This window comes from Malus sylvestris, chromosome 3 (assembly GCF_916048215.2).
Source record: "Malus sylvestris chromosome 3, drMalSylv7.2, whole genome shotgun sequence".
Taxonomy (NCBI): Eukaryota; Viridiplantae; Streptophyta; class Magnoliopsida; order Rosales; family Rosaceae; genus Malus; species Malus sylvestris.
In genome coordinates this window covers 22,656,425-22,684,069 of record NC_062262.1, presented here as the reverse complement: position 1 = coordinate 22,684,069, position 27,645 = coordinate 22,656,425, and the positions used below count along the sequence as shown (strand labels likewise).

Here is a 27,645-nt window from a genome sequence, read left to right as displayed (position 1 = left end):
AAAGGGCCAGCTTCACTCCACTGATCCACTCCTCTCTCTCTCTCTTTCCCCCTCAATCTCTCTCTATAGAACACACATTCAAGTTGTTTGTGTTGTTTTTCTCCATGGATTCTTATGAAGCTACCAAGATTGTTTTCTCAAGGATCCAAAGCTTGGATCCAGAAAATGCCTCAAAAATCATGGGGTACCTTCTGCTGCAAGACCATGGCGACAAGGAGATGATACGCTTGGCATTTGGACCAGAAACTCTCCTGCACAATCTCATCCTCAACGCCAAAACCCAACTCTCCCTTGTTCCCTCCGACAACCCTACTACTACTTATACCACTACTTCTGCTACTTTCACCCCCATCTCTAGGCCTACCCCTTTGTCCCTCTCCTCCTCCTCCTACTCTTCTTCCTCAACCCTTTGGAGCCTCTCCAATTCCGTGAGCCCCTCTGCTGCTTCTTCTCCGTCTTATGCCAATATTCTTACCAAAAACACTAACCCTACTTCTCTCTGTGCTTCTAGTAGCGAAGTTGGTGACAAATATCAGTTTCAGAGCAATCTTTCTTTTCTCAGTGATCCAAAAACTGATGACTTGTTTTATGGATCTGAAGATTTGAATTCTGGGGGTGGATGGAAACCATGTTTGTATTATTCAAGAGGGTTCTGTAAAAACGGCAGCACCTGCCGTTTTCTCCACGGCGGCAGCTCAGTTAATGTTGTTTCTCCAGGCAATGCCAATGTGATTGAACAGTGCCAGGAGATAATCAGATCCAATGCCGCTGCTCAGCAGCAGAAACTGGCTGCAGTGTCACAGTTCATGGCTGGCCGCGGTGGTGATGCTTCCTCTTTCCCATACAACAAGTGCATGGATTTTCTTACGCAACAACAAAATGACTCTCCAAGGTATATATATATATACTTGTAATATTAACTAAAGTGGTAGTAAAATGTATTTACAGTTTTTGGTTGTTTATCCGGAATCATTTGGGGTATGATGTTCCGATCTACTTTGTGTTTCGCTTCAGTTTTACGAATAAAGCAGATCATCAAGTCATCTTTAACTTTCCATGCTTTCCGCTGCAATTTTTCAGTAAAAAACTGACCACAATCTAATAAAATGTACTTCAAGCTTGGTTCTTACTAAATTTAACTTGTGCATAAAGTTATTGCCTCTAAATGAATTTTGTTTGGATTTTTCATGTGTTTTTTCAGGTCAGCAGCATCTGCATTGATGATGGCTGATGAAGTTCACAAGTTTGGGAGATACCAACATGATCGAAACGACTTTTCGACTTTAAATTTGGGAGGAAATGCCAATCACAGTTCAAGGCAGATCTACTTGACATTTCCAGCTGATAGTACATTTAGAGAAGAAGATGTCTCTAATTATTTTAGGTAATTAAATGGTTTTTCTTTTGTCCTTCTAGCAACCTGATGAAGTACTTAAAACTGAGAACTTGTGTGGTTTTGAAGCATTTATGGACCAGTACAAGATGTGAGGATTCCATACCAGCAAAAGAGGATGTTTGGATTTGTTACATTCGTTTACTCCGAGACTGTGAAGATCATTTTGGCGAAAGGGAATCCTCATTTCGTATGCGATTCTCGGGTGCTTGTGAAGCCTTACAAGGAGAAGGGCAAAATCCCAGACAAGTAAGTCGTGCATTTTTGAGTCTTCTGGTTTTGTTTTTGCTTTTACAATTTGTGCCTTCCTCCTTCCACATTGTTAATTTTGCTTTGAATTGACAATTGCAGGAAGCAACAACACCAACAGTTTGAGAGGGAAGACTACCATCTGTGTAGAAGCCTGTCTGCCATCGATTCGAGAGAGCATTATGATCTCAATCCTGGTAAGAAAACATGGTCCTTTGATGGTATACAACAGCTCATGTAAAATGAGGATTCACTATTAATCTTATTTTCTTCGATGTCTTTGTAGGATCAAGAATGTTTTACAATACACAAGACATGCTTTTGAGAAGGAAATTAGAGGACCAGGCTAAGTTGCAGCAAGCCATTGAAATCCAAGAAAGGAGACTTATGAACCTCCAACTTCTAGGCATCAAACCCAACAATCTTCATCATCAGAATCAGTACTACAATGGTTTATCAGAAGGGTCTCCATTTCCTTCACCCACTTTGTCACATGCATCCAAAAATCAATTCTTCAATTTTTCACCTAGAGGCAATAATGAAGAAGTCCCACAAGGTTTGCTAATCAATGTGTTTCTAGAGTTGTTGATGCAGAAAGATAGTTGCATTACCAAGGGAAGTGATTTGCACACCCTTTTTATCCACATGCACACCCCTGCTTATTTTTTATAATTGTACTGAGTAAATTATAGGAGACTCAATGGTCGGGAGTAAGTTGTGTGCAGAAAGAGAAAAGGGGTGTGTTGAAATCGGTTTCCATTTCCAATTAGTGGTGCTTAATTCATTTATGCCTTGTTCACATTGCATGTTCTTGCAGAATATGATGAAGCTGAAAATCCGCAGCAGGAGATGAATCCAACTTTTAATCATGGAACTGAAGATAACAATGGCGATGATTTTAGCCTGCATGAAAGGTTTTGCTCAGAATAAATTTAACCTTCAAATTAAATTCTGAATAAATATATAATGTTCAAATCAATGCTAATTCATTGTTTTATTTGAAAAGCAGTATGGAGCACATTCTCCCTGATAGCCTATTTGCATCTCCGAAGAAATCAGCTGCTGGAGACCAAATAAATGTCTTCTCAACTACTGCTTCTGCACAAGTCAATACCGAAGGCATCACCAGAACCACCACCATTTCTTCTAACAATATTAATAATAATTTACTGCCCACCACTTCTACCCCAAATGCAGATTCCCCAAAATCTGTTCTTTCCAAATGTCCAGGTACTGTCGCTTCTTCTTTCCCCGTATAACAAAATACAAACAAAAACGCACACATACACATATGCTTTGCTTTACTACTACTATGATCCATATAAAGATCAAAAAATAAAAAAATAAACAAATTATTAATTTTAACTTTTTAGGTTTTCTTTTGGAATGTAATTAAGAAAGTTAAGCATGGGCAGCATTGGGGGAGACATGACTTTGCTACTGCTAGGGTAAGCATACATTTCAATCTCTTGCAAGATTCTTATAAGCTTATTATACACAATTCTAGCCAAAGTGATCACTCATGGGAAAATTTTATGGTGCTTCAGAGTATCTATATACTCTAGAACAAGAATCTTGATCAGTACTTAACAGTTTAAAATTCAGAGTAAAGAACACTCCGGAGCACCATAAAAAATCCCTCGTTCTTGGTAGTAATTACATTTTGTATATTTTCTTAATTTGCAGAAACAATTGAGAAGGATTACAAACGGAAGGAAAAGATCATCTAGCTATATAGCCAAAAGCATATACCTATATCAAAGCAAACTTGTAGACAAGATCTCAGCAAGATCACTATTGTCATTAATATATATATATATATATATGTATGTATGTATGTATCTATACTATTTAGAATAATGATACCTAATTGTATACATAAAAGAACAGATGGACTGATTTATTTGAGTGGGGTCTATTTCAGTACTCTCTGCCCTATCTCCGTAGGTATGTGCTAGCTGGACCACAGCAAGCAAGCAAGCTGTAACAATGTAACATATCAACTTTCATATGATATTTTAATTTAGGTTACTTTATCTTTTTATTTTGTGAACTTTAACGAAAAACATCTGGTACTGTTCACTTTAACGAAAAATCACATTTTTACACTAAAAAGTCAATCTTGGTACTATTCATTTTACCCTTTATTTTGTCCTTATCATTAAAACTCAAAGTTTTCAAACCCTTTTCATTAGTTTTTCTTTTTATTTTACCACTTCAGACTTATATGTAACCGGTTTATGGCTAAGTAAATAAATATAAAATTATATGTAAGTTTTTTTATTCGGCATGAAGATAAATTATTAAATTAGAATGTCACGAATTACTATGAGACTGTACATGTTCGATTTAAGGGGCTCTCCTTTTTGTGCTAGAGAGATGAAAAGTCTGAATCAGATTGAGAGGTGATTGTTGTAGATGGAGTAGGTTTCTTTCCTCTTTTGTCTTCTCTTCTTTCTTCTCCTTCTTTCACATTTTGTTTTTTGGCTTTGTGTCTTTATTAAAAAAATAATATAAGATATTAACGTAGTTTTAATGTAGCCGTTCAAGTAAAAAGAAAATGAAGAACATAGAGATTAGTAGGGAAAAAAATCTTCTTTGTAGAAAGCCAATAAAGTAGTGAGCAAGTGTAGCAGAAGCATAACAATTGTACTGAAATGGAGCCCCCAAAAGTAAAAAGCAGCGGAGGAGATGACTCAGTGGAGGGAGGGTAAAAAGCCGAGTCCCTCTGGCTCCATCTTTAGGCTTAATCTACAATTGCATTATACAGAGAAGAGATCATCTCTGGATCTTTTTCATCAAGATCATCAGATCAAGTGATTCGGGTATTTGAAATTTCATCCAACGGTCTATCTGTTTTAACCCTTTAAAAGTTATAATAATTTTTAATTATTGAATGAAATTTCAAATATCCAGATCACTTGATCTGGTGATCTTAGTAGAAAAGATTTGGAAATGATCTCTTCTCCATTATATGAGCAGGCTGTTTGAACATAAAAGAAAATAAAACTTTATGCGCATTTGGAAAATTATGACAAAAAGGAGGGGTAAAAATAATAACAAAAGAAGGAAAAGTCGTAGTTGTTTCCATTCATGCGAGTAAAGGGGGTTACTTTTGGAGGGCTCTTTGTCTTATTTTGTAATTTTTGTTTTAAACAAGGGTTAATATATAAAGGGAGGGCCACAGAGTCAGTCCCTCACATGGCTTCTGAAATCCATTTGAATGGTATCCATCTGCCGATCTGGGCACCACGCACTCCTTTCCCTTTCAGTTTCAGTGCCTTTTTTGGACCTTCCTTCTCTGACCCCTTTCTGATTTTAACATTTGCTTTTAAATTTTTGTTTTTGACTTATAGGGTTTGATGGAGAGAGTAAAATTGAAAGCGTTCACGACTGTGTGGCGTTACGGTTTAATGATACATTGTTATGTGTAAGATTTTCTTCATATAAAAATGTATTTTTGGAGACACTATGATGGTAGTGAACTCGTTAAATGTAAGTTGTTTTCGGTTTAATGTCCTCATGTTTTGGCATGGTTTGATAGAAACTTCCAGTATGTTGTTGTAGATCTCATATTTTGGAATTTATTGTCATTTCAATGACCAAGATTTAGCAGTCGAAAATTTAGATTCACAAGATACGTTGAAACATAATACATTTTTTGTGGTTTGATAAATTTCAAATTTTCTTCAAGGGGTAATGTGTCTTCGTTGACATATGTTGAAATCAAATTGGAGGAGCATTCTCTCTCTTCCTATTTCTCTCCCTCCCATCCAGTCTTGTTGTATAACGCATGTGAGGGTTGTTGAACAAATCAATGAGAACGACAATCTAATTCAAGATTTCCCTCCGACATCCCCAATATCTTTGAGACCTTCGAGATAACTGTTAATTTCTGTTACGGCATCAAGATCGACTTGAGGAACCAATCATGACTAGCATGTATAAGAAGGAAAGTAAATGGTGGTGTGGACATGAGTGGAGAAGAGGAAGAATTGTTGAAAAAAAGCAATAAAAAATAAAATTAAGCTCATTAAATATGTGGGACAATTTCAAGCCATCAGATTTCTTTTGAGCGGTCTAGATTGAAAAGGAGGGGATGCGAGGGGAGATAATCCAAGTTCAACAAAATTTGTGCACGTCAAGCAATTGACATGATTACACATAGAGGGCATTTAGGTCATTTTGGACATCCTGGTGGCATGGTCCAACGCTCTTTTTGAATACACAAAATGTTACTTAATTCAATTCTAACGGTGAAAATATTTTGTGAGTTCAAAATTATCCCTGAAATTGTGGATTTGATTTGAGCTCTTGCTTAAATTTTTGTTTGTGAGTGTTGTATGTCTTGCATTTGTGTCCAACTCTTGGGGACTGCCTCCCTATAAACGACAGTGCGATAGTGCTTCAAACACAGTCAATATGGATGTTGATAGGGTTTCACAACAAAATTATAACAAATAAGAAAAAAAAAATGCGGTCTAAAAATTTTCTCTAGGTACGGATCAGTGTTTTATTTATACAAACGATATTAGAGAATGAGATAATCGAACGTTAAGGATCTTGAGTGCAAGAACTGTGGTACCATGCGTGGACATATTTAGCATAAGGGGATTAGTGACCAATTTGTACGAGTAAGTTCATACTTGTAAAATGGAATTGTTGCCGATGTTTTGGCCAACATGTGGAGATATCATACAGCACAGCAAGTCCACCAAAAAGATATTCATGTTGGATAACTGCATTAATGTAATTCTAAATCTAATGTGGTTAAGATGTCTCCATCATTTGCCCCTCACATTATGTAGTGTATGTTGAATTTCTCGATGAACTACGATTAGCTTGATCTATTCTTAGAGTATGTAAGGAGATTAACTCGAAAGATGTAACCATTATATTAAATAAAAATTAATTGATACCACATCTTGGAGTTCGAGACGTTACATTTTTGTGATTGGGCTGGGTACAGACTTTACCAACTGGCAAAGACAAGGCTCCTCCGAAGAGAGCTAGTCGAAGGTGTGAGTAGACTTTTACTTTAAAAAATGTTTCTTTATTAAATTTTAAGCGTGCCTAGACAAATATAAATATTGATTTCTCTATTATTACTTATCTTGTGGTAAACATACCCTGCACAGGTTTAGAGTATTGTACCAGCTTACAATTGTCATATTCAGCTTACACGCGTACAATATATATACTTAGCTTGTCTACTGACATAACATCCACCTTGCCCGTGTATGATATATACTTAGCTTGTCTACGACATGAGATTCACTTACACGTGTATGTTATATACTCAACTTATCACGTCAAGATTACTCTGTAATGGTATGATTATATAGTTATACTCAACTTGTCAGTACGTCGAGATTACTTTGTAATGACATGATTATACAGATATACTCTCAGCTTGTCAATATGGCAAGATTACTTCGTAATAACATGATTATACTATTATACTTAGCTTGTCATTACTTCGAGACTACTCAGTGATGACATAATAATATTATCCAGCTTACTCTAGTAACAGTTAGTGTAGGATATCGTATAATATGTCTGTGGAGCAAAAAAATAATCAAGAAAATTATGGAGGCGACACATGTACTTTTGTGTTAAAAGGATAAAATTACCCTCGAGACACACCGGTATTCACACGCACATGCAACAAACAATAACAGCTCAATCAAGGAAAAGTCAAAGGTGATCAAAATGATATTTTATTCAAAACCCTCTCATCACTCCTCATCAAATCCTCACTCAAAAGGTAACTCCCAATTTTCCTATTCAATTTGCGATTAATAGCCAAGTTAATTGCAAGATATTATTTCACATAGTATCTTGCAATTACACTCACAACTTGACCATATGTGGCCAGCCCCTATTCTCTAAATAGGGCCGGTCACTCCCCTATAAATAGTCATGCTTTCCCACTAAAATGCTAGTTCATTCTCTTCCAAAAAATTTCTAAACACTTTCTCTAATTCTAACTTTGGCATCGGAGATTCTTCAGCCAAAGCCCCCCATTCATCGTGGGCCCGTGAGGCTTTTGGCCTTAATCTTAGGTGTTATTATTTTGCAATTGCATTTTCATCAACAGAGAAGACGTCGAAAATTTGCATCCACAAATTGGTGCTTTCATTGAGAGTTTGATTCACATTCTCGAAGAAGACTCTCGCATTCAAAGTTTCTCATTTCTCGTTCGTTCGTAAATTTTTTCATACTTTCTTATTCCTAAATTTTTTTAATTCTTTGAATAGAGGTAAGGGAAAAATACAATGACCGGAAATTCAAAAACACGACGAACGGAACTTCCTAGGTTCAAAGATTCGGATCAAATGATGGAGGACGAGACGTAACCCAACCACGACGATCCACGAGGCTCAATGCGGTGGCAAAATGACCAACTTTGCCACCACGGAGCACCACCATCATGGCAACCACGAGGACCACTATGGCAGTGATGAGTGGGCCAGCTTCATGGCAGTGAGACCATCAGGCCACGACTTAAGATGCGCAATCCTCGGAGTTAGGCCAGCTTGCTGCCATTTCAATAGCCCAGGCCCCGGAGCATGCCTAAGCCCAGTCTCCAACAGCAGCAGCTTGGCACACCCAGGCTTACGCCACAAAGCAACACCAAGCCCAGGCCAGTGCCGAACAGCAACCGTCCCAAGTTACGTCGATGAGAGAGGAGACCCAGTGCACCCGTGCTTTTATGGCCCAGCCCACACCAGAGGTTCAGCCCGCTCCCATGACTCGACCCATTTCGGTGGCCCAACTTACTACCGTGGCCCACTAAGCAATCAACCAGTGGTCGGTTCAACCATCCCGACTTTAGATTTTTAGACCAACGATTGAACCAGGGGTATTTTCACCCCATTTATCCACATATTTGACATATCCTAACTCAAATCTCATGTCCGGAGTCTATTACACTTCCACTACTCAAGGAAACGTATATCGTCCAAGCTCTTCCACCCTAAAAGGCAACAACACTTGTCTCGACAAGTCATAGAGTTGGCAAGCGCCCTCGCGCAATAGACTACCTTGGCGAATCAACTCTTGCAACATATCGAGATGCAGCGTGCCTTATATGAGGTGTCCCGAAGTAGGACAAAGGCAGACAACGAACCTCTTCAACAATGTCCTAACAAGCAACCACTCAACCAATCACAAACTGAGCTTTCTGGCAGTGTACATTCCCAACTAGGACCCTGAGATAGCATATACTCTCGTCTTAGAACGCGGATGAGCATGCACCCTCAGTTAGGCCCACATACGAGCATACATTCACGGTTGGGGCCACACTCTGATATTTAACATGAGAAACCTTCCAGGTGAAGTGTTAATTCGCGGCTAGGCCTGCAAGGAGCGTCATCCACCTCACATCGAAATAGGCAACACGACGGACAGAGAGAAGTAGTCACTCAATCTGGCTTAAGTTCAACTAACAGCTTGCAAGTAATTCGCTTGCCTACTAAGAACGTACCACATGCACCATAATCGCAACATAGATAAGCCGAGCATATGGAAGAAAAGCCTAGACTAACAAGTCACAACCGGGGACTGTCGGAAGCTCTGCTGCCCTACTAGAGGAAAATTCAGGAAGAAGTTGATAGGCTCTTAACCGAACGATTGCGCGATTTCCAGTGCAACGAAGATACTGACGAGGCGCTCCAACGAGACATGACCAACATAAGCAGGTCACCTTTCATTGACAAGATTGGGCAGACGAGACTATCCCACATAGATTGTCGGATACAAAAAACTCAATCTAATGGCGCTCTGGGGGTAAACGAGTACCAAAATGACACCAACCTAACTACCAAGAATCGAAGGCTTGCCTTGTTCTTAACATTTCAGACTATTCAATACTGAAACAACAAATCACCAATATGTGAGCATCACAAACCTAATGGTTCAATTCCTCATGTTGCGCATAACCTGGCCCAAGCCAGCCCTAGCTCTGCGCTCGTAGTCGTGCCTACTTGCTCCACGGCTCCCCGCAACCCTTGATTTATCACCATGGCTCCTAACTGTGTCGATCTACCACCACGGCTCCCAACCGTGCCAATCTTTCCATGTGGCTCTCGCTGACCAAGCCAATGGCACTCCAAACTTTAAAGCATTCAACGACGGAGCAGAAGACAAGGCTTTATTAGTAGCCCTTACTAATGAAAGACTGAGCGGTGAAGAAGCTTGCAATCCATTCAGATTCTCAGCTGATCACCAACCAAGACTTAAAAGGGCATACGACGAAACATCTAATGATGGTGCAATACTTGATAAAAGTATGGAAGCAGGTCACTGCGCTTCCCATGTACACCTTTACACGGGTTCAACAAACAGTTCGAAGTTTCAAGCAGATCGCCAAACAAGACCTCATAGGTTGAGGATTATTTCAGTTGTCTAGCAATCCAGTTTTCCTCAGTTGCACTCATAACAATGACTTTCATGCTCTCCAGTGCGAGGTGGTAAACTAATTCCCCGACACCCATATGGGTATGCTCTCCGGTGTGAAAGGATAAACTAATTGCTCTCCAATGCAAAAGGGTAAACCAATTCTCTGACACCCATCTGGGTCTATTCTCCAGTGCGAGAGGATAAACTAATTCCCCAACACCTATCTGGGTCTACTCTCTAATGCGATAGGATAAACTAATTGCTCTCCAGTGCGAAAGGGTAAACTAATTCCCCGACACCCATCTGGGTTTGCTCTCCAGTGCGAGAGGATAAACTAATTGATTTCCAGTACGAGAGGGTAAACTAATTCCCCATCTGGGTCTACTCTCTAGTGCGAGAGGATAAACTAATTGTTCTCCAGTGCGATAGGGTAAACTAATTCTCCGAGACCTATATGGGTCTGCTCTCTAGTACAAGAAGACAAACTAATTGTTTTCCAGTGTGAGAAAGACACATAACTTTAAAGATCGAATACTCGAAGACCAGCTAAGCAGTAAATAGTAAGGGGCAGCAGCCACTTCGCACTCAACAGTTCGCTCATCCAACACTTCATCTTCAGTAGCTCCGATCTAGGTAGCTCCGTCCTTGATTGCTCTATCTACGGCAGTTGAAAAATCAAATTTAAGCAGTTTCCTCATTCTTGGCAAGCATTCCAGACGTGGTAGCCCAAACCGTGGCTTATGCACGCTACTTCCTCGTCCCATGTCGAGCCAGCATTTGGCTTTAATCAAGCCGAGCAGCATAAGTTGTGGCCCCTGCCACACCACCTCCTCGGCTTATGCCAAGTCGACTTCTGGCCTTTACCAGCCGACGTACCGCACCACCCCGATGGCTGCCCCATGGAAGCACCACCCAAGAAGAAGACAAAGAAAATTAAGTTTTTCTTACATTGGTGCGGCGCGGATAAGATAAAGAAATCAACGAAAGATGGTTCTTTGCACGAGCAAGCAAAGAAGAGTGCTAGGGGATGAGGAAAAAATATCCTCTAGCTTTCTCTTTTTCTTTTAGGGATAAATAATTGCCCTCTGAAGTTGATTTAATCCCCTACTTATCTAACAGGTTATCACACAACACATCCACACAACTCGGGTATGTAGACGTCTATAACTGTAAGACACTGTTGAAGATATCTATGTATATATTTCTTCTCTGGCGTAACCCAGAGTCGTACAGCTTCACCTTCGGATGATAGGGCTTACCATGTTTATTCACTGGTGTAACCTAGTGTCGTACAACTTCACCTTCGGGTGATGGACATGTACTGCCTTTGGGTGAATGATAAGTTGATGATATTGATGATATACCCCCATCTTCACTAGCCCGAGGCTAGTGTCAATGTGTGATGTTATATATTTCTTCTCTAGCATAACCCAGAGTCGTATAGTTTCACCTTCGGGTGATAGGGCCTACCATGTTTCTTTACTGGTGTATCCTAGTGTCGTACAACTTCACCTTCGGATGATGGACAGATACTGCCTTCGGGCTACTATGATACCCCTAGAGAGTATAGTATTGATGAGATTTATGGATTTTCCTTCGGACGATGATAGCACCATTATTGAGCATGGTTTTACTCGAACTTGTTTTAGAAATGTTTTCATGGCACGTAGACTTTTCGGAAAACTACTATGTAGTATTATATATATATATGTTTTCAAAACAATGGAGTGAATGGTTTTCTTATTATTAGCACTATTATTATAAACTTTGGTCCATTCACTTTTTCTATTTTGCACCCACTTCAGGATTTAGAATTAAGGCATACAATCTCGGCATCAGGGCACTTCTGCGTAGTGATCTTCGAGTATTCTCAGGGTAAGACCCATTCCTTTGTTCATACCTTTTATAATAATTCTTTCACATAATTCTTTAGTAGTTGTATGCTTTGAACACAATTCTACATTGGTATATCACCTTCTAATTACATATTTTAGTTTCTTGCCTGTTTTAAATAGCGTTGTCACCCTCGGGTATTGGCCAGCACGTGCCTATCATGGTATTTGGGGATATTGGGATCGGGACGTGTCACGTACTCAGATTAGCAATGTCTACTAGGGTCGAAGTAGAAGTTGGCACGAAAGGCTGTCTTTCTAGGGTTCTAGTACTTATGTTACCATAACAAAAGATAGGAATTTAGGTATGTGGAGTGGTCTCGTTGGAGTTTTCTAGAGCCTTCATATATTTCTTAATGTGCATGAAGTTTGTGTGACTCTTCGCAGAGAAGCAGTGTAAGGTTTTTACAACTTATCAACAGAGGTGTTGATCTTCAACAAAGTCTCTCAAACTTGTTCTATGGTAGAAGGGGATCCAGCGATTGGAACATCATCGCTCTCTGGGGTGATTGTAACATCAGGGTTGCTTGCCCTTAGAATGGTGGTGGCGTCTAGAATACAATTATTCCCAATGAGTGCAATGGGTGTTTATGAGGTTAAACTGTATCCTAGTGCCATGTTAACGTTGGTTTTAACAGAGCTTTCAGTCATGTGTATGGGGAAATGGTCTAATTAGGAGGAATATGAATTAACTTTTAATGAAAGCACCAATTCTTGGGACCAAATTCGTGCACCGCCATGAAGATTGAAGATGCACAAATATGTTTACTTGTAAAATCGAGCATAACCTTGAGTTTGCCAAAGAACATGGGTGTGTGTTAATTAAAGCCTCTCCAACAATCAAGTTAGTAAGCAATATAAGACTCAAGCAGTGGGTATGAGCATAAGTATGTAATAATTGCATTACCAAAGATGAACCCTAGAATGATATATTTATACTATTCAAGGATGAGACATTTTAGGATAGTGAATCTGTATTAAACTGAGAGAATCTTAGAGGATATTTAGAATGTAGATATTGCATCCTCTTAGAAGTGTGATTACTTCCAAGATTATAGAAAACTTGATGATTCCTTGCTGGATTAAGCTTACGTATATTGCGGGAAAAGCATGGTCAATCTCAGTGAAGTCGTCAGACTTCGCCCATTGATTCCGGAATAGAATGATAGTGGCATTGATGCTCTATTTATTCAACTTTGTTGCGGAGGCTATAGAGTCCATGATCGGACTTATGAGTATTCGAATTCCGGTTTGCCTTACTCAGGTTTTGGAAAATCATGCTCTCACATTAACAATATCTAATACCATAAGGGTGCGCTTGTTGCACCGGACTGTCTTGGACTGGACTAGCTTCAGGGACTAAGCTGGACTGGCTTAGACTAGACTAAGCTGGACTAGCTTAGTAAAGCGTTTGGTGCAGTATCGGACTAAGAAGCTGGACTAACAATAAATTATTATTATTATTATATTTTAATTTATTTTTTAAAAATATCAAAATGAATATATGGAAAAATAAATTTTGTCTCAGTTCCTTAACGTCAATAAATTTTGCACCGTCCTTTTAGTTGTAGGATAAAATGTAGTTTCCTTCGGATTACAGGTTACGCCTTTTGAATGCTAAGAAATCCGGTGTTTCTTTCCAAAAAAAAAATAAAAAGAAATCTGGTGTTTTGTTGTACATTATTGTAATCTACGTGAATACACATTCCGCTTTGCTCGCAAACTGCAGGTATAAATTCGTTGTTTCTGCGAGCTGCTTCTCCAAAATCTTATGAAGGTAAATGAAAATTTTGCACATAATAAGCAAGAAAAACAGGATATTTTCGCTAATCGTATCATAGAGCACTCATTTATAACATTAATGAAAATCGAAAACAAAATTCCTCTTGTGCAGTAGCAACAAGGATAACACGTCATGTTTACAAAAAGTATGCCTAGGAAACAATCAGCACATAGTCGTTTGTGCAGTTCCACAACATCAATCGTCATCGTAACTATCTCCAGCCACCCTTCCAATGTCATCTTCCACAACGGTGTCCTGTATGCAAATTACAGCAATGTGTCACCATAATACATAATAGCAACTAGAAGTGCATTGTGTATGCGCGCACGTGTTTAAGTGAGAGCACGCGAGTGTCTTTGACAGGTGAAACACTTAACAAGATGTGATTAAAGATCCTTACCGGCATCTTATCCCAGTATTTCAATTTGGGATTTGTGAGAATGTAATTATCTCTTAAGAGAGCCCAGGCTGGCCCTTCACCATCCACTTCACCTTTAGACGTATGAGCCTGCATGTTAAATCATCCTTACATATAAAACTCACAAAAAACATAATTAAGAATATATACGTTGGCAATTTGGCACTACCAACAATATTATGGAACCAGGTGGAAGGACACACCCAAAATCAACATACCCATATGGAAGGACACACCCACACACACAGAGTACATACATACATACATACAGACACATACAATCATAGACTACATACATAAAAATTATTAGATGAAATTCAACAATGGCAGAACAAATATTAGATGAAATTCATATATATCTCAAATCCACTCCAGTAAAAGCTCTGAGAACTAGCAGATGAAATTTACATCAAATTCACTTTATGACAAATATTAGAAATTAGGAGGTGTCAATCATATGAAGAAACAATAGTGACACAATCTCAGTTTAAGTCATAGACTCATAGAGACACAATCTCAGTTTAAGTTAATGCAAAGAAGTGCTAGGTTCATTTATAATTGGAGATGGGGATGCAAGTTTAAGTCATAGACTCATAGAGACACAATCTCAGTTCAAATTCAAAGTTAAGCGACTGCAGAAAAACCACGATGGAAAAGTAAACATTTTGTATGATCTCCATAAGTTATAACTAAGTAAATAGGCAAAGTAAACATTTTGTATGATCTCCATAAGTTATAACTAAGTAAATAGGCAATGTCAACTCATAAACTAACAAATAAGATCATCATTTCAACACCAGAATAAAATACACTACAATCAAAATTCTCCAGACGACTCAATATTGATAGCCATACTTGCCCGGATCTATTGAATCCCACCACAAAGCCAGTCATTCGCCTGGAGCCTGTTATCCCGAATCACTCTGCTGCTTTCTTACTTCTCTTGGCCTTCTTCAGGTTTGCTTCTGTGCTCTTCAACATTTCATCTTCACTCTTCCTTTTCTCCTTCTTTCCAACAGACTCTTTACTCTTTCTCTTCTCTTTCTTTCCAATAGACTCTCATCCTCGAGCCGACAAATCATCTGCTTTCTTCCTTGTACCATCTTTTTGCTTCTCTTTCAAGGACAACCCATCTTTCTTATGATTGACAATGGCACCATCTTCTTCTCCTGCCTTCGACGACCTTTTCAACTTCTTCTCACCAACAACCTTTTCCCCATTTAACTCAGCATCATCTTTCGCCTTAGCTGATTTCTTCAACCTTTTCTCACCCTTCAACTCGCCAGCAACTTTTTCTTTCTTCCTCTTCTTCTTCCTCAATTCGCCACTGCCCAGTTCATCATTCTCACTTTGCTTACCTTCCCCAATGTCCACATCACCAACAATAACGAAATCATCATCATCAAACACCTCGCTGACATTCCCCCAAATTTGAAGGAAATTCACTGAAATTGAACATGAAAACACGGAACGGAAGATATCACGAAAACCCAACCACAATTAGAGTTGTAAATTTCAAATCAAGCAAAATTGAAATTACACAAATTAAGATGGCAATCCAATCCACTAACCCAGCAACTAAACATTTAAGAAATCAAACATCACAGAGAAATCAAAACAAAAATAACCCTTCAAATTTAGATCAACGAAAAACACAAACGAGAAAAAAAGTGAAGAAATTGAGCTGACCTCTGAAATTCCCATTTGAATCCTCATCAGCTCACCCACCGTCATAGCACCTTTAGGCTTCCCAAGACCCAGACCCGGCTGACCCACTCTTCTTGGAGCTGAAGCCTGGCGATTTGAACCCTTACCTTCTTCATCTTGTGGGCAGCCGTGGAAACAGACGAGCGAAGTCTTAGCAATCCTGATGTTTTCGGGGGCCCTCACTAAGACCGCCCAATCCGGGTGTTAGTTGAAGCGAGTCCACCCTAGTCCCATTAAACTTAGTTCCCGTGTAAAACAAACATGGGATTACACTAGAGATTAATCCAGTCCAATCCAAGGAGACTTAGTGATGCCAAACAAACGAGCCCTAATAAAACATAATATTACACCTGGCATTTATGTCATGTGTTCCGTGTTCATGTCACTTTTGTGACATTCCTGATAACTTAACATATCGTGTCGTGTATCACTCGTTAAAATGAATAGGTAACATGACTCGTTTCGAACTCGATCCATTACTACTAACGAATAAAATGACTCGACCCGTTACCCGTCAAAGAAAAATATATTTTAAACCAATAAATAATCATAAGAAAAACATAATACTAAAAATGTAAGTGAGATCAAAGAATCCAACGGTAAGGATTTTATTTCACATGAGTGAGATTAAATCCTATGGTTATTGTTGCAGTAAGGTTTTTTAATAGATTTTTAATTAATCTAGAAGTGTGAAGAAATATATCTTTAAACACTCCTAACGACAAGCTCTACAATTTTTGTGAAAATGTCAACTTTGAAATTCGCCATCATAATCCTATAAAACCATAGATTTAAATTTAAACGTTGATTGTCATGTTTCTGCTCCATTCTTCTAACTAAATTTTATTTTTTAGATTTTCTTTTTCAAAAACATGACATTTTAGCAGAAGCAGAAAGATGAACGGTTCAGATCATTGATATCACATTTAGATTTTTACGGTTAGTGAAAATATTTCTTGGAGTTTCTAAAGTCCCTAGAATATATGTATAATTGACTCATATTTCAGTTAATTGTAAACATCGAAATGTGATATCAACGATCCAAACCATTCTTTTTTTTTTTTTTTTTTTTTTTTTTTTTTTTTGCATTTGCTAAAAGATCATGTTTTCAAAAACAAAAATCTAAAAAATGAAATCCAATGAGAAGAATATAGTGTAAACGACCACCGGCGGTTAAATATAAATCTAGGATTTATGGGTTTTGTGCCAAATTTCGGAGATGACTCCTTTAAAAAAGTTGTAAAGCTTGTTATTACGAGTGTTTGTATATTCTTTTCACATTTTTCACACTTCTACGTTGATCATTATGAATTATTAATTTGCACTCAAACAATAAAACACTATTCATGAGGGTTTGGAGGGTTTTAAAAATCATAATGACAATGTAACCATCTTTTAAGCGTAGAGAATGCAATCACAAGTGTTTATATATTTGTTTTCACATTTTCACACATTTTCATTAATTATTATATTTTTTTTTATTATGAGCATTGACATATTTTTCACACCAGAAAATTAATTATTATGAATTTTTAATGGGCTTTAGTAATTTTAAATTGCTTTGGTATTTTTAACGTGCTTTGGAAATTTTTAATCTCATGTGAGATTAAAACTATGGATGGCTATTTTATTAAGGTTTTTTAGTAGTTTAAAATTATCAAACTAACTTTTTTCTTATCAGGTTGAAACGGCTAATTCACAGGTAAAACTATTAAAAACTCATTAACATGTAACCCGATAACAATCTGATTAGTTAACATATTGACCCGAACTCCATTATCTTCGTGTTATTTCGGATCTTGTTAACATGTCATGTAAGAAATTTTTTGGTCTACATAATATTGTATATACAAAATCATATTGTATATACAAAATCAACATCATAATATTGCATATCCAAAATCAAAATAAGCCAACTTCGTTAAAACTTCTGTCAAAATAAGTAAAGTGTCACACATATGAGACTTAATCGAGGGGTAAATATGGCAAGCTAAATGAAAAAAAATTGTAGCAATGATTTCTCAACTTTAACCTAATTGGAGAAATGGTCCCTCAACTTTAACCCAATTGGACAAATAGTCCCTGAGTTTTAACCCAATTGTAGCAATGATCCCTTAACGTTAACCAATTGTAGCAAAAGTCCTTCCAATATAGTCATTTTGATGGAATTTTGACGGAGTTGACGAAAAGGACCATAGCTGCAGGTTTTGATGAGTTAAGAGACCAATAGTAATGGATTTTTGATTGAGCGCACTCCAATTGGGTTAAAGTTGAAGGACTATTACTGATAAATTGGGGTTCATGCTACATGGTGAATGTTTTCATTTTATTAGAGCTTATAAAATATCGATTATGTGTTTTAGAAGAACTTTGAATTGGATGACAAAGAAAGTCTTTGAATGCTAGTTGTAGAAGAACCTCCTCCAAGAACCTTCATTTCCTTAAAGCAGCAGCAAGAGCGTGCTGATAACGTGTTGTAGGCCTATTTTACTGAGGGTAAAGAGGGAGAAGGATTAGTGGCAAATAGAGAGAGATAGAGAATCTGGTGATTCTGTATTAATGATTTCTTATCCATTGTGCATTTATTTATAGTCATAAGAAAAGAAGAATCCTTACCTTTCAAGTAATAGATTACAACTAGAAACTATCTAAAAGATACTATTGAATCCCATAAGTATTTACAGAACACTCCTAACTAATTTTAGGACTGCATCAATGTAAATTTTTCCAATATATAAAGGGTTGATTTAGGCCAATATACAATAAAATCTCTATATGGAGTAAAAGTAAAATCTCTATATGGTCTAGTAGTATTCCTCTTCACTTGTAAGTGAGAGGTCTTAGGTTCGATTATCGCCAAGAGTGAATTTGAACCACATTATTGCTAGCATTTTGTGAGGCAAAGCCCATCCCTCCCCCTTAGGCCATCTCCAACCGAAGGAAGGCCAAAGAGCCATGTTTAGCCCTATAACCTTGCAAGAATTTTTTTTAATGAACAGTGTCAGACCATATTTTATATCATCTCCAACTGAGGGGGCCAAAGGGCCATAGGTCAAAACATAGCATTTTGACAAAAAACCCATCTCCAACCGAATGGGGCTACTTACTTCAAAGTTAATTGTCAATACAACACGACCACTCCTGTGAATTATTAGTATTTCTTTTTATTTATAAATCAGGTATTAAAGAATCATTTTTAAAATTATAACTAACTTTCAATTCTCATTAAAAAATAAAAATAAATCGCATTATTGTTAACCTTCACTTCTTAAAATGGATTAGGATTTTCTCCTCTCCTCTTTTCATTCCCTTTCATTCACTTCCCTCATATTTGAACGGTCATGGTTAAATCAAGTAAATATCTTATATTAATTTTTTATAGAAAGAAAACGGTCACGATTAAATCACGTTAACATCTTGTATTAAATTTTTATAGCAAGAGAAAGATAAAATAAGAGAATGTGAGAGAAGATAATGGAATGGAATGAAAAGAGGAGAGGAGAAAATCCTAATCCATTTTAAGAAGTGAAGGTTAACAATAATGCAATTTATTTTTATTTTTTAATGAGAATTGAAAGTTAGTTATAATTTTAAAAATGATTCTTTAATACCTGATTTATAAATAAAAAGAAATACTAATAATTCACAGGAGTGGTCGTGTTGTATTGACAATTAACTTTGAAGTAAGTAGATCTGAAATCTACCACTCCTTCCGGTCTTCCCTCAAAGTATAGATTCCAGAGAGATGAGAGAGAAAGACAGACAGACAGGTAGGAGAGAGAGGCTTTTCACAGTCTACTGAAATACACTTCAAACCCTACTCAAAAACCAATTTTCTCACTCCTTCTCCGGTCTGATAGAGAAAACTTCATGGGTTCCTATGAACTTACAAATGTACTCTTTTCGAAGATCAAAACCTTAGACCCAGAAAATGCCATCAAAATCATGGGTTATCTTCTCATTCAAGATCTTGCCGAGAAGGATTTGATTCGTTTGGCGTATGGTCCCGAGAGCCTTTTGCACTCACTGATTGTGAGGGCTAAAATCCAGTTGGGACTTTCGTCAAACACTTCGTCCGCATCGTCCACTCCTTCCTCTCCTTCACCGCTAAATCCCATAGCCAGACCAACCAACGCCAACCCGTTTTCCCAGTCCTCTCCTAGAATCCCAAACGGCTTTGACTTTGGGAACAACTCTTCTTCTCCCTCTTCGAATCCCTGGCCGCTTTCTGGCTTCCCAAACAACTCCATTAGCCCAAAGGCAAGCCCTTTACTCTCTCATGACAATATCCGGGCCGGGTCCTTCTCCGTTCCATTACATTCGCACCAGTTCAGTAAGGATGGTGGTGGTGGGGGCGGTGGTGATGGGTGGCCAGGAAGTGACCTCATTGACGAGCATCAACTCAGCGAGTACCTCTCCTTTCTCAACGAGTCTTCTTCCTCTTCGAGGCCGGGCGATTCCATTGATCCCAGGCTCGAATTGGGTCCCGGGGTTCCTGATTGGGTTCATTCGGTTAACAATGGCGACACCCATTTCCACAAAAGGAGCTATTCGGCCAGCGATGCTTGTCTCGGGTCCGAGGACCCTGCTTTGGGAGTTGGGTTCAAGCCGTGTCTTTACTTTGCTAGAGGGTTTTGCAAGAATGGAAGCAATTGCAAGTTTGTGCATTGCGGTTTTGCTGATTCCCTGGACGCTCCTGGTGCTATTGTGGGGTCTCTCAGTAATCTCGATGGTTTCGAACAGCAGGAGGAGATGTTGCGGTTGAAAGCCCAGCAACAGAGATTGGCTGCTGCCTCTCAGTTCATGGCTGGAGCGTCGCCTTCTTCGTACAACAAGTACATGAATTTCCTATTGCAACAGCAGAATGACCCTCAGAGGTAAATTGGAAGTCGCGGATTTCGCTATTTTCTGTTGCTTTGTTATTTATTTTGAGTATGTTGAAAACAACCCATTTCGCTCTGTATAGATTGATGTCTTTTGTGTGGAACTGTTGTTGACTGCAAGTGCATTCTTGGTTTGGGTTGGTTATTGGTTCTGTCTCTTTTTTTGGTTCAACATTTTTGTTTCCTCGGTGGAATCTGTTGCATTGTAGAGTTGCGGCCATGATGATGGGGGAAGAACTTTTCAAGTTTGGGCGGTGTCGACCTGATAGAAACGAACTTTTGGCAATGGCTTCTGTTGAAAAGGCGAACTCAGCTTCAAGACAGATCTACTTGACATTCCCAGCTGAGAGCACTTTTAGAGATGAAGATGTTTCAGAATACTTCAGGTAGAATTATACATCCTATTACTTATTATTTGTTAGTTGGACCAAGTCTTCCAACAACCTTGAGTAAGCTGTTGTTATGCCTGAGTATTGGCAAAATAGGAATTGGATTCTTTCGAATCGATCATTCCTTAGCACTTCGGTAAACTATAATGGCATTCTAGTGTATGCATTTCATCTTGTGGCATGACAATCTATGTGTTTTCTTAAGTTAGTATGAGAAGGCAATTTGGGCTTTTTGGCATTGTTTGACTTGAATACATTGTCAAGTGTCTAAATCGGTAGGGATTTTACCTTTGAACCGTACCCAACACTTGCATTAGGGCTTGCAATGTTGGCTTCAAATGTTACAATTGACCTATATTATGCTAATGCAGCATATGCACTGCCATGAATTATTACTGAGGGATTCTTCCTTTAAAGGATGAAGTCAAATAAACTGAAGAAGTTCAGTTAGTGCTCTGCTGTGAACATGAGTCTAGTGTCATACACCATTTGACAAAACGATTTATCTGATCAACCATACTTTTGTCTTTGTATGACTCCCATATTGTGATTTTGCAATGGCAATGATGAATTGTTGTTTGTGAATCTGTCAAATAACTTTGCTAACCTGTTATTGCTTGGTATGTCATGGTCCCAATGCATGGTTATTGGAGATGTTCTACAGGATGATGTCAAGTGTCACTATGACAATGTAAAACAAATTCAGAGGTCTTGTGGGATCTTGAGTGGCTGGCCAAATGTGTGTTGGCCCTTATGTTTGGTTCTACTTTAACAAAGAGAAAGGATTTCTATGTATTATTCCAAGATAAGATATTTTCATATGATTGTTATTATATTGTTCAAACGCGTACTGTTCTGGAATTCTTATGGAATTGTTCGTTGTTCTACTTTTGCAGCAAGTTCGGGCCAGTTCAAGATGTTAGGATCCCATATCAGCAGAAGCGAATGTTTGGGTTCGTAACATTTGTCTTCCCAGAAACTGTCAGGCTTATATTGTCCAAAGGCAATCCTCATTTTATATGTGATTCACGTGTGCTCGTCAAGCCCTACAAGGAGAAGGGAAAAATCCTGGATAAGTATGTGCATTATTCCTATGTTACGTTTTAATCTAAGGCATATCGTTATTTCACTTGCATTGATGTCTCAATTGTTGATTGTCTGCAGGAGGCAACAACAACAACAGCATTTGGAGAGGGGAGAATTTTCATCATGTCTGAGCCCTGGTGGTCTTGATTCTAGAGATGCATATGATCTCCCACTTGGTTAGTAAAACAAGAATGAATACTTTGTGCCATAAACACTATTGTAAAAAGAAAGAAGGGATGACTGAATGTTGACAAATGTCTTAGCATTTTGCCGAATATGCAAGAGAGAATCTCTATTCTCGTTGATATTTTTTCTTTTCATTTTATATTTTACCTGAATGCATGTTTTCTATTAGGGGGAAGAATGTTCTACAATACACAGGAGGTGTTATTGAGAAGAAAGTTGGAGGAGCAGGCTGAACTGCAGCAAGCAATTGAACTCCAAGGCAGAAGACTTATGAGTCTGCAGCTCCCAGACTGGAAGAATGAACGCTTAACCCATCATCACCGCAGTCTATCTGTTGGTGCTCATGGTCCTCCGTTGAGCCCTCATTCCCATGCTCAGATCAATCAAAATATCCTTCCATTTGACAGCATGGAACAAGAAGTTGCAGAAGGTTTTCTTATTATCACTTACCATTAATTTGTACTGTATATATGTTTAAGTTTTGTGATGTATAATCGTTGTTCCAACTACTGAATTCCATGTTATCGCAGGCCACAGTGACATTCCAGCTGCCTCAATGTCTGTGACTCGTGCAATTGCTGAGCAGCAGTCCCAGAAGGAAGATAATTTAGCTTTCATTCACAACAATGGCAATAGGAATGGCAAAGAAAAGGAGCAAGACTCCAACCTGGATGCTCCTAATCTTCATAAAAGGTAAGGAGCTTCGTTTTCGTATCAAGTAAATATTGACTACAGTTATAACAACATGACCTAATTTATTTTCTTATTGATTTAAGTTTCTTCTATTGTAAAATATCATGTTCTTCTGCATATTGCATTTAATATATTTATCTTCTTTTTTATGTTCTTGTGGTTGTGATGAGAGAGCAGTGCAGAGCAGGTCCTGCCCGATAGCCTCTTTACTTCTCCTACAAAATCTGCCGGAGATCATCATCTATCTGAGTTGTCAACCACTGTGCTCGAAGTTAATGATACTGCCATTGCTACTGAAAACAACACATTATCATCAGTCAATTCTGCTGGCTTCATTGCTTCTCATTGATAATGCTGATTGACTGTGCTACTGCTAGGGTAAGGACCATCCCTACTAATTTTGTTCTGTGTACATAACTTTGCTAGGGTTTGTAGCGGTGCGAAATCAAAAAATCTACGTTTATGATTATGTTCCGCCTCCCTTATGCAGGAAAGTAGAGAAGCATATAAAAGGAAGAGTAAATCCGCTAGAAGATGTATAGCTGCTGAATTATACCTACATCAAAGACTAAGAGTAGATCCATAGAGAAGGAAGATCTCAACGAGGTCTCGCTTGCCGTCACCCCCGATACATACTGCTAACTGAAAAGAAAATACATATTTCATACGTAAGGACAGATGAAATTACGAACGAGACTGGGATCGATCGATCGATTGATCTCCTTTGTGTTTTCTGTAGTCTAGAGCAGAACAAGGATTGTAACTTATATTTTACGTTGTTATGTACAGAAGAACTTATCTTTCATGTTACTATGTTTCCTAAGGTTTGTTTTGCTTAGATTTTTGAGTTTTCCAGAAACATAAGAATTCGTAGTTGCTGGTTGTACATGAAGACTATTTTCAATTCTTGGGTTAGTTAAAATAAAAAATTTTCGACTCATAAAATTTAGGTTTTAAGTCAGAAATGGTTTTTCTCCTCCAACCTTTTGGGTTAAATATTTAGCACGAGATTAGTAAAGAATGAATTTATAATTATTTTTATCTTAAAATAACTTAAAAAAAAAAATAAATTATGTAGATTATCAGAATTTAACTTTATACAAATTTTAGATTCCAATTAATATTGAAAAATCATTAAATTGACACTAAAAAATTCATGGAACACTACGAAAGAATATGAAACACATGAAATAATTTTCTTTAATTACTTTAGCCGTTGAATTTAAATTTAGACCGTTAGATGTTTTTTTTACAGTTGGATTTTATCAAATTAGATATTAACCGTTAGATTCTATTAATTTATAAATATAAAACCAAAAAAAAATATACATATATGGTGGGCTAGCTCCACTAACCTCGGGGGGATTCCTAGGCTAAATTTACCCCAGAAATAAGCATTGTGTTTTAACTCATATTTGGTCCAAAGGTTGGAGTAAGTTGAGATAAGTTTATAATCTAAAATTTGAGTTTTACTCTAAGAATTGGAGTTGGTCTAAGTTGAAAGGGGATAGAATGGCTATTTTATGTTTTGTTGGGGTCATATGATTGTCTTGTAGCTGTCTGATGTTTTGGTTGCAGCAGGAGCATCACGTGATCACCGAATCAGGGGTAGGAAGGGGATTTTGTCGAAAGTTTTTGCTTTTAGGTAGGTGGTGTGCTTTGTCACATATTGTTTGTTGTATTTTACATGTGGTCTAAGTCGTCACATGGGTGCCGCTGACATTTACATAAATGGGTATACATCAGAGTTATTTATCACTCCTTTCACTTTCACTCTTACTGGAAATGTTTGCTGTTTCTCATCAATCTTTGTTTTTTTGCTCCGTGTGTTTGCTGACCGTTCGAAGGAGTAGGATTGCAGGATTCTCTCCCTTTCCGTTCTTCTCCCCTCTCCAGTCCCTTTCTCTCTTTTTATTTTTATTTTTTTCTTTCTACAAATAAGAGAAGGCAGCTTGAAATGTTAGTGTGATTTAATCACGAGCATTCAAATAAGAGGGGATTGAAGGAGACAAAATCTAGGTTCCTTTTTCGTAGGTTACTCAAAAAACCCTTTAACTTAATTAAAAAAAAATTAAAAATAGGGACCATGATTTTCTAGGGCCAGAGTAAAGCTGATCTGGATACAGTTAGCTTAGAAGTCCGGTTGTGGATTTACCAGCTTCAGGCAGAGATGTATGAACCAGAGTAGCGGTGCCACCATCACTCTACTATGGGGCAATTGGCGGAGTCCTAGCGACTCCGCTGGATGACCATGCTTGTTCCACAAGACACGCAATCTGATCCAGATATGGACATAATCAAATCCTATAAGTTTGGGAGTTTATAAAATCTAGGAATTGGTGTGGCCGCAAGTAATCATAACTCCTAATGGAATGCAATATCTACTGCTAGATGTCCTCTAAGATTTTCTAGGCTTAGAACGAGGATTTTATCCTAAAAATTTATCTCTCCTGTTTGATACCTCCCAACGGACTCACTGGGGCTCTCTATCTTACTACTTCAGGAGCAATTCAAAAACATGGAATGACAAGAAAAGTATTCTCCAGTCAAATTCGATTAGATTTTATAAACTTTAGAATCATACTCATTCATAGATGTAAAGGTTTCAATCATGGTTTGCTTCATGCAATGTCATCTTTAATAATTAAACTATCCGTAGAGCGAGCCAAAGAGCCATGGAATCCTCGTTAGGGAGGTACTTCCGTTTGTAATGCTTCGGGTATAAGTTTTTGAATGAAGATCATGGCGAAGATTTATTCAGCTCTTCCACGCCATTGTTGGTTTTAATGGTTCTTAGCTTCTTGATAATCACATGCAGATTCACGTCTTGTACTTACATAAAGTAGTTTCAGTAAAAAACGTCCAAATCAGTGAAATCAAACTCGTGACGGTTCGTCAATCTACTAAATAAAGGGATCAAGATTGTGTTTAGTGTTATAGGAAATAAAACATCCATAAGCATTAAAGTTAGAACATTCAGGTTCTAAGACATTGTTTACATGAAAAACGTTGGGTTTTTATGAGTGTATTTATGAAAGCTTTGGGTTTCAAAGGCACTAAATTCAAAAATATAGGTTCGAGTTTAGTATGAACTTCCGATTCATAAAAAGAGGTACTTGTAAGAACACATAATACAATATGCAACTATAGTGTAGTGATTTTGGGTTCTTTAGGAACTCAAGTGCGAATGGCTTCGGGACTACAAAAGGATGTCAACGATTCAAAGAAAAATAATAAAATTTTGAATCGTTAATTTCCAAAATCTAGGCTTAGGGCCATTAATTTTGGATTTTTGTTGAATTAATGGACTGCTGGTCACTTAAATTAATTTAATAGATCTAAGACCATTCGGGGTGGAACATGGAAGAAAAATAACGATGCTCGGTTAATATTAGTTTTAGATCACTTTGGGCCAAACGATTAGAAAATAGCCTAAAATAGGGCTTAGCCGTAGGTAGTCTAACATAGTTGGGTGTGGGGTGGAACCAAAAAGGGGTTAAAAATGTTTGGGCCTTGAGAAACTTGGCAGCCCAGCAAAGAATTGCTGGATGCTGGCCAATAGTGGGCCCTGTAGCAAAGGGTGCAGGCTTATGCTTGGGGCAGGCTGCACGGGGCAGGGGCAGCCCATGAAAGCAGGCAAACTGCAGTTGCAACCGGGAATTGGGTCGAGGGGGATCAGGCCCAAGAAACAAAAAGAAAAATCATGGGCCGAAGTAAGGGACAAGGCCCAACCTGTGCTGGGCACCGCCTCTTGAGTTGCAGAACGACGGTGATGGTGGCTCCACGATGCATGGGGTTGATTAATCGAATCTAAACCGCTGTATCGATCTCGAATTCAACCGAGAGAGGTGTATGCGATGATGAATTGCAAACTGGGTCCTTGAATCCGTCAAGTATTGTTAGAACGATTTTCTGTCACAGCCACGACCTAAATAACGGTTGGCTGCAAGTTCTCCACCAGAAAACATGGTGGGCAGCGGCTCCAACTGGGGCTGCTAACGTGGCTTGGCTTAACCAAACAGCGCGGCTTTAGGCCGAGGCTCAGCATGAACATATATAAATATATATATATATATATACAGAGAGCTAAGGGGAGGGATCCTCTCTGTGTGTGTGTATATATATATATATATATATATGTAAGGAATGTCCCCAATTAATAAAACACTTAGGGTACGTTTGTTTGACAGGATTCACTGGGACTGGACTGGACTAGACTATAGTCCAGTGTTTGGTGGGCATCGGGATTAGCTTTAATGAGCTTAGGTGGGATTCGCTAGGACTAAGGGGGGGCTTAGCCGTTCTTCACGAGGGATCCCAATTTCGGGCGGACTCGTAAGCCAGAGAAACCATCGACAGATTTTCTGCGTCTTCCCACATCCCACATCCCACATCCCACATCCCACATCGTCCTCATCTCTGCGTCTGCCCTCGTCGTCGTCCTTGCCGTGCTCCCACATCGTCCTCACGCTCATCGTCGTCCTTACAGCATCTGGTCGCTGTCATCTGCCTCAAGTTGGTAAGCTTCGAATCTTGGATGTTTTTCGTCGATTTGTATGGATT

At 38.4% G+C, this 27,645-nt stretch overlaps 2 protein-coding genes and 1 long non-coding RNA gene across 3 annotated transcripts; 2 read left to right on the top strand and 1 right to left on the bottom strand.

Moving 5' to 3' along the window:
- Window positions 1–3,686, top strand: LOC126616530 (zinc finger CCCH domain-containing protein 53-like). Its single transcript, XM_050284599.1, has 9 exons — window positions 1–892; window positions 1,202–1,384; window positions 1,463–1,642; window positions 1,745–1,839; window positions 1,929–2,198; window positions 2,460–2,556; window positions 2,652–2,872; window positions 3,016–3,090; window positions 3,329–3,686. Exons 1-8 carry the CDS (start codon window positions 105–107, stop codon window positions 3,036–3,038), a joined length of 1,857 nt encoding a protein of 618 aa, XP_050140556.1. The 5' UTR covers window positions 1–104; the 3' UTR covers window positions 3,039–3,090; window positions 3,329–3,686.
- Window positions 3,687–13,757: 10,071 nt separating this feature from the next.
- On the bottom strand, window positions 13,758–16,048 carry LOC126614773 (uncharacterized). The gene is made up of 3 exons (XR_007620521.1): window positions 15,828–16,048; window positions 14,994–15,583; window positions 13,758–14,228 (listed from the first exon to the last, which is right to left on the bottom strand). It is a non-coding gene; the product is annotated as an uncharacterized LOC126614773 (long non-coding RNA).
- A 3,489-nt stretch (window positions 16,049–19,537) lies between these two features.
- LOC126616422 (zinc finger CCCH domain-containing protein 55-like) lies at window positions 19,538–23,920 on the top strand. Its single transcript, XM_050284471.1, has 8 exons — window positions 19,538–20,722; window positions 20,938–21,114; window positions 22,014–22,193; window positions 22,282–22,379; window positions 22,559–22,819; window positions 22,920–23,082; window positions 23,260–23,460; window positions 23,573–23,920. The coding sequence occupies exons 1-7, from the start codon at window positions 19,716–19,718 to the stop codon at window positions 23,429–23,431; spliced, it is 2,058 nt and encodes a 685-aa protein (XP_050140428.1). The 5' UTR covers window positions 19,538–19,715; the 3' UTR covers window positions 23,432–23,460; window positions 23,573–23,920.
- The last annotated feature ends 3,725 nt before the right edge of the window (window positions 23,921–27,645 follow it).